The 7,622-nt window shown below is 36.0% G+C and overlaps 1 protein-coding gene across 2 annotated transcripts; it reads left to right on the plus strand.

Annotated features, from left to right (window-relative positions):
* The first annotated feature begins 37 nt into the window (after positions 1–37).
* LOC145772255 (threonine synthase-like 2) lies at positions 38–6,543 on the plus strand. Of its 2 annotated transcripts, none has more exons than XM_082584115.1 (11): positions 38–161; positions 906–1,016; positions 1,424–1,618; positions 1,735–1,887; positions 2,106–2,227; positions 2,591–2,687; positions 3,137–3,282; positions 3,775–3,900; positions 4,211–4,361; positions 4,505–4,634; positions 5,004–6,543. In XM_082584115.1, the coding sequence occupies exons 1-11, from the start codon at positions 53–55 to the stop codon at positions 5,074–5,076; spliced, it is 1,413 nt and encodes a 470-aa protein (XP_082440241.1). In that variant the 5' UTR covers positions 38–52; the 3' UTR covers positions 5,077–6,543. The 2 variants fall into 2 exon arrangements, with proteins under 2 accessions (XP_082440241.1, XP_082440240.1); XM_082584114.1 differs by having other exon boundaries at positions 4,211–4,350; positions 4,491–4,634.
* Positions 6,544–7,622: the final 1,079 nt, after the last annotated feature.

Genomic DNA, 7,622 nt, shown 5'->3' on the forward strand with positions numbered 1-7,622 from the left:
CAGAAAAAAACAGTTTAAATAGTAGGGATACACTGATAGCGTATTTTTGAACATGAAGTGTATTAGCACACGTGGGGATTCTAAGTGGAGTTTCGAAGAAGCCTTGTTTTGTTGCTACACCAGTGATGGTGGTTTGTTGATGCCTGAGGAAATACCAAAAGGTTAGTGGACAAACCTTTGGAAAAACAATTTAGTGCATTTTTCTTTTTATTACTGGGTTATTTCAAATGAATGGTACATTGTTCTACTTAATAGACTGTCAACAGGTAGGCTATGTTTTATTTTCCAAAAACATATCACCTATTTTTCAGCAATTGTTTCAAATTTTGCAATAGCTCTGAAAAGTGTAAGGACCACTTTTAGCATGGCAAAAAAATTAAAGTTTTGTAGGCTATACTTAAATGCCCCACAAAGCCAGTAGCCTAATGTTTAACATTTTGTACAAGCATATTTTATTAAAGTTGTGACCAGTTGCTACTTGTATGTGTGTATGAAGTAGAAGTAGACAAGTATAATTTATGACAGTATATCAAGTAGACATAACGGATGCGCTGAAAGAAAAATCAGTTCTTAAGCTGTAACATTACCTACGGTATAATAACTGTTTTTTTTTTTATTGCTAAAAAAAAGGTTAAAGAAATGTATCTTTGGGATGACAAAGGTGAAGAATGTATGATGGCTTGTTAACATGTTGTTGAGTTGAAACCATATTTATTTTTATTAAAGTTTTGGTTTAATTATTTTTTTACATAAAAATAATAATATATAAAGACAGATTACAAAGCTAAATTAATTAAAAAACACATTGTTGGTCTACAGTAGGCTACAGCATCACAAGGTTATTAAAACTCAATATACTCTGTGTGAGCAGTAAGTAAGTAATATTATATGCTTTTTGTGTTTAGTGTCTATTGAAACGTTGAAGAAATGGAGCAAGCTTTCTTACGTGGAACTAGTCAAACAGATAATATCTTTGTATGTATCTAAAGATGAAATTCCACTTGAAAAGCAAAGTGGTATGTACTACATATGCTTTACAGTGCTATTGTCATCTACTTTATATTAAGCAAGTAAAAACTATCTCATTAGTTTTTTGTAGTTTATTACCAAAAGGTTGTGTTTGCTATTTTCCTGAATGTTTTGTTTGTCAAAATATAATTAGTTGTGTTTAATTTTGAAAATATTTACTTTCTTGGAATACATATATATAGATCGTATTAATATAGATTCATAAAAGAGTAATGCTACTAAAAGGATATTTTTTACTTTGTACATTGTTTTCTTCAGAATGATATTTACAATTTGAAATTATTACATGTGCTTAAATGTTTGGCTTCAAGCGTATTTTACTTTGTTAATGATAAAAATAAAATGCGTTAAAATCAATATCATCTAATCATTGATTGTTTCTTTGTGTTACAAGACCTGTTGGATAGAGCATTCTCAAAGTTCGATACTAAGAATGTAGTGGAAATGATTCACCTCAAAGATGGATTAAACATATTGGAATTATGGCATGGCGATACTTTAGCTTTCAAAGACTTGGCCATGACGTGTACCGCTGAATTTTTGAATTATTTCCTGGAAAAGCGAAACCAACGTTTCACTGCTGTTGTAGGTGAGGTCAGATTGATTAGCCATAAGTTACAAGTAGACTTAACGTACCGATACCGTGAGAATAACTAAAATAACATTTGCTAGCAGTCGCTACGTCATCAATTGTCTTTTCTATAGTGACGTCTGGAGACACAGGCAGTAGCGCCATGTACGCCGCAAAGGATATCACCAACTTGGATCTCATTGTGCTGTATCCACGCAATCGAATCAGTGCTTTACAAGAAATTATGATGACAACTATGCAGTCAAAGAATATTCATCTTTATGCAGGTAAATACAGTAGTATGTACCGTGTGTAATATTTAGAATCTCGAGTTTTGCTAGTTTATTTACACTTTTGCCTAGTTTAAATTTTATTTAAAAAGATGAGTTTGCAAAAACAAAAACAGTTCTGCACTAAAATCAGCAATTTTGAGCAATGCGATTATAATCAACTGAATACCTGGGCAATGCTGATGCAGTGCTAGAATTTCATAATTTTTATTAAGTTGATGGAAGTTCGGATGATATTGACGTAGCTGCTGCTAGAGTACTGAATGACACTGCATTTGTGAAGAAGCATCATGTTGGAACAATGAACTCCATGAATTGGTGCCGCATCTTGGTGCAGGTTTGTATTTCCAAATACACAAATATTTAACATAGTTGAACGAATATTTCAACTGCAGGAAGGTGACAAATTTACGAGGTTTAGTTTTGTAACTTTAGTAACCATTTCCCAGAAAACAGTCTGGTTAATCAAGCATATGATTTATCTCGTGATCAGTACTGTAGCATCAGCACTGGGCCACCATGCGTTAATCGTACTGTCTTACGTCCAATAAAGTATACTTCTGTCCTGTGCTTCCTTAACAATCTGTTCTATAATCTTTTTCTAAAATTTGTTAATTTTTTGTGACGCTCCCACTGATGGAGATCGTTCGTTTTGATATATATTTTGATTCACATATGATTATTTTTTGCCTTTTTGTAGATCGCTCATCATGTCTATGCGTATTTACAAACCGCAAAAGAAATAGGAAGCCCTGTGAACATTATCATACCTTGCGGCGGCTGTGGAAACATAGCAGGTTTGGAGTGTTGAGAAGAATTTGTTACTGCTGTGATTATTTAATCAAAGGTTGTTGATTTATTCCCAGGTTCTGTGGAGTTTTGGCAGTTTGGTCTGCTTCTAAATTTTAGAGACTTCAAATCACTGACGCAAGCTCAGCTTCCAGCGTTTTCGGTGCAAAGTTTTACAAAAGGATGCTGACCGTGCTGTTTACAACAAAATCATTCATCCACTTGGTTTAGTAGCAGAATTAACAACCGACCGCTGAAATGTGCTTCTGAATAACACTTGCCGAGTGCTGAACCGTCGTTCTTTGATGCCGTTTCTTTGTTTTGCGGCTCTGAGTTCTACCACACGATGGACCTGTATCTCTTGTGTAGCGCGATTCACATTTCTCGCATTACATATGTATTATATATACACATGTATGTTCTTTAATATTTTCCCTTATAACGTCTTTGTCCACAGCTTGTATGCTTGCTGTTGAGATGGGAGTGCCTATTTCCCCAATAGCAGTTTGCAATAAAAACAACAGTTTTGACAGAATGCTTCGAACCAACGAGCGCGTGTTGATGGATGTGAATATATCAAAGGCTCCTGCCATGGATATATCGGTAAATTGCTTTTATTATTTTTCTGCATGCAAATATGACTGAATATGATACATACGGACATTGCCGTAGAAGTACAAACAATTTTCGGGGGCGAACAAAATTTGCCCAAATGTTGTCTTTGCAAATATATTTTTTTAAATGCTACAATTCACGATTTGCCGAAATAACTGGACATTTGAGTACAAATTTGCCACTTTTTTGTAGTAAGGTGCGACTACCCCCCTGCATCTCCTACGGGCCGCACGGCTATGCACGCGTCTACAGTAGATAAATAACTGTGTATAGTTTATAACGTGAGTTCAAGACCTGTTTCGCATCATTAAAGTATTGTTTTTAATTGGAGATGTTGCAATGGTTCAACATATTTCTGCCTTTACAAAAGTACACGAAGCAAATTCTTTTTAAAACGTCCCAGTGGTAATACAGTACCGGTAGTCAATGAGTGTATTCATTTCTAGTTATTTTTTCAACAATACAGTCTTATAATTTCAGTTTGCTCAAAATGTTGAAAGGATTTTCTGGTTAGTCTCCAATAAATGTACAGCAACTGTAAATAAAGTTATGGATGAACTTGCAGAAACTAACAAGTCCCATTTGCCAGAAAACGACTACAAAAAGGTAGATTGTGTACCAGTTGTTCCTATTTAATCACAGCTTGACGTCCAGTTTATAGGATAGCTAACGGCCTAATGTTTTTATCATTAAAATTACTCCTCTGCTGTCGAGTTGCAAGAACTTCTGTGCGACGCTCGAAAGACGCCAGTTCGAAACCGAACGAGAGCACGCAGCTGTTTTTTTTTGGCGAAATGCAGTGCCTGAAGGTAGACACAGTGGTTTGTTTCTTTGTTATCCGTTCACTTATCTTCAACCACCGGGCATCAACCTCGATGCGACAAAAAGGAAATGTACATATTTCCTCCAATTCCAGATATCGGGCTTAATAAGATCTTCCCATGCAAGCGATGACGTCATAATAGAAGCTATGAAACGTTGTTGGAAGGAAAATAAATATCAAATATGTCCTCACACCGCTACGGCTGCTGCTCATTATTATGGGATGACTCAAGGGTATGTGAAGGGTGACTGTTCGAAATGAAGACATTTCCAAGTCACTGGTTTTGTGCTTGTGATTTCCATTATTGAAGTGGCTGTAGCCTACTGCTTTCGCATTCTAACCTTTTTTGATTTGTGATACATATTTTGTCCAGCTCCGAAAAAGGAGAATGCAAAGACATTCCCACAGTTTGCATTGCAACCGCATGCCCTGCTAAGTTCTCTGAAGTGTTGGTTGAAGCAGGGCTACCAGAGTGCAAATCCGAGAAAATCGAAAAGTTGAAGAATGTGCCACAAAGGTATGGCTTGTGACTCGATAACAGTTGAATGATTGTGATCTTTATTTTCGGATTGAAAAATCCTTTTTTTAATGCTTAGTCCTGGCATTGTGCTGACGCTTTTCGAACTCCCGACGTCGAAATTGGCAGTGACGTTCTATTTATGGTTTGTAGATTATTCCATTCTGTAGATTCGGCTGAATAGAAAGCTGTCCTTATCTAGGTTACTTTACGCACACGTCGCTAATCAAACCATCGTTGCTAATCATTCGTCCCAAAGTTTCGTGTTTATCTACTCGGATATCAGGATGATTATGGCAAGTTTGTTTGTGGTCGTAAAATTCTCAATTGACTTCCTATTTTTTTTAATGAACTTTTTGCGTTTTTCAGGGCTGTTTCCGTAGATAAAAGCCAAGATTGGGAGAAGATCATCAGGGATAAGATATTAGACATTTCATCTTAATTATTACGGAATTTAATTCAGGAATATCTAGCTTGTAACTACTACCGGGTTAGAATTTCTTACAAGAAGTGTTATGTTAATTCACATCCGCAGAATTAACAAGTTATTCAGATTGCTACGAATACTGACGGAATAATGAATTTAAATGTTATGACGACTAAATACAACATATGACTTCAAAATAATAGTATCAATTTTACGTTCGTATCCACTCTTAATTGGGCCTCGGTCTACATGGAGACAGTTGTTTGCTTAAAAAGAATGCACAATTCTAAAAAATCCATGCTTATTTAATTTTCTTTCATTGATCGCTATCTCATAACTTGAGTTCCCGAGCTGTATACAATGCCTTTTCTGGTGCTGGTGGGTTTTAATCCAACTGTCTTAATTTCATTGGTTTCAGCTGATTTTAAGCTTCTGAGTTCAGCCAAACATTTAAGAAGCGTTATTCAACATGTAACACAGTGTCATTGAAACGTTGTAATAGCATTAAAAACATTTTTGTGGGGAGCGATTGCTCCTCTAAGCTCCCCCTGCGGCTATGTCACAGTCACTGCATGCGCAATATGGCTTTGAAATTCAGATGGATATCCCTGATTGAATTTTAAAGATCTTCAAAAGTTTGCGGTGTTTCCACTTTTAGAATGATAAAGATTGAAGTAGCCATTAGAGGAAGAGGATAAGATATTAAGGTTTTTGTAATTTTTTAATTTAGCTCATTCGTTTCCAATCAACTACTTCAATTCACTAAATGTGAGTGATATAATCATTTTTGAATTTCATGTCATGTCTATTAATCAACTCACCATCCCACTGTCCGGAAGTTACATTTTAAATAGTTTGATTGCGCTATGGTGTAAGTGTTGTGTGCGATCTCTTGAAACTGCTATCTACTTGGATAAATCATGTTTCGACATTTTACTGCCAATCATGAGAAACAAAGGGGCTGTTCACATATCACATGATGTTTTCTGAGTTAACATTAACAAAACCATAAGGGTGGGGGAAGGGTGTAGAAAAGCAAGAAAGTGTTATCGTATGATATGTGAACAACAATGTAAAAGAGAATTGGCCGAAGTGGTCAAGTATTTCTTGCTTGTTGAAAGTTATCCTGTCAATCATAATAGCTGTAGTTGTTTGGTTTCATTGTTGCTTTTCTGATAATCGTACTAAACTATGCAAAGAAACACATAGGCTATGCATTTATGCAATCAATTTTTTTGAATTGAGAGAAATGATTATGGTATCGGTATGAAACTTATCTGTAAAGTTATATTGAATACCGTAGGAGACTGTTCACTGTGTTCAGTGTTCACCTGCCATCTGATTATAAAGAGTGTTTTTTGTATTTTGGTGTATGCATGCGGGCTCCCACGAGATGTTGAAAATGATGAACATCTTTATTTCTGACGCTTTGTTTGAACTTAGTCAACGCCTATTAGGGTTCCTGAATACTCTACGATTGTTCAACCGATAAATAAACGACTAAATTGAGCAAGTGTCACATAGCATAGTTACTAGTGTTAACATTTGCTTCATATCCCAATCGAAACTAAATATGACAGCAACAATTTACCGAGTTAGTGGATAGCCTACTTCACTCGGTGACCAAGACTGCATTAGTGGCTGAAAGCTTTTTTAAGTAGCCTATCGGCATTAAAAACTGCCAGGGTAGGCTACAGCTTTACCAGGCTTTCTCTAAAGGTTCTCACAATCAATAAACGACTCACTGAAGGTAGCCTAAGTCGTGTCCCTGGACCTGGTTGAAAGATTTTTGTTTGTGTCCTGGTTCGGTGTAGTCTTCACTCTGTGTAAAAAGGATAGTGTCACAATCAATGTGCGAGGTCTTACGACGGGCCGCTTGTATCTCGATCGAGCGTGCTGTTTTGATTATAAAATTCTTGAGCGGTATGTTATTATCGGTCAATGACCAGTAGTAACCTCTAATTGTGAAGTCGTTATGTAACGTAATTCTAGATCATTCTGTATCTGGAACGTTCTGTTGTTTTCACAATTGCCAATGTCGTTTGTCATGATGTCACAAGGTTGTTTACGAATGGACCTCTGATTACGAAATCTGTATTGTGTAACAGTCCTCTACTCCTACGTGACATTCTTTAGACTTCTTTAAGCTTCTGCTTGTTGACATTTATTGCAACTTGACAGAACAATGTGACATTACGTAACCTTCTCGATGTTACTAGACCGAAACAACTTTCTATAAATAGTGGTGTAGTTTGCGGAATGATTATGATTGAGTTGATTATGTGATTATGGGAGTTGTGTTATGAGTTGTGGATTGGTAGTTCATGCAGAAATTATTGTTGATTGAGAGTTGAAGAAATCGAATACAAGTAGATGAGAATTGGTGCTGATATAAATTGTGTTCGAAATTAGAGTTATTTGAGAAGCCGTTCGTTAAAGTCCTTCAAGAAGTTAGATTATCATTTCACTAGTGGAACCTTTCGACATTTAATTGACTGCTTTTCGGTTTGACCCATTAAACTACGTCATTGAACCTTTCTAAGTCTTTTTCCTGGTAAGAG

Source organism: Aplidium turbinatum, chromosome 6 (assembly GCF_918807975.1).
Source record: "Aplidium turbinatum chromosome 6, kaAplTurb1.1, whole genome shotgun sequence".
NCBI classification, from domain to species: domain Eukaryota; kingdom Metazoa; phylum Chordata; class Ascidiacea; order Aplousobranchia; family Polyclinidae; genus Aplidium; species Aplidium turbinatum.

What these genes read in the sequence shown, in the direction of transcription:
- LOC145772255 (XM_082584114.1), top strand. Translation starts at nt 53, where the DNA reads ATGAAGTGTATTAGCACACGTGGGGATTCTAAGTGGAGTTTCGAAGAA. An exon ending in ACGTTTCACTGCTGTTGTAG is followed by an intron (nt 1,619 to 1,734) that starts GTGAGGTCAGAT and finishes TCTTTTCTATAG; the next exon opens with TGACGTCTGGAGACACAGGC. An exon ending in TATTATGGGATGACTCAAGG is followed by an intron (nt 4,351 to 4,490) that starts GTATGTGAAGGG and finishes TATTTTGTCCAG; the next exon opens with CTCCGAAAAAGGAGAATGCA.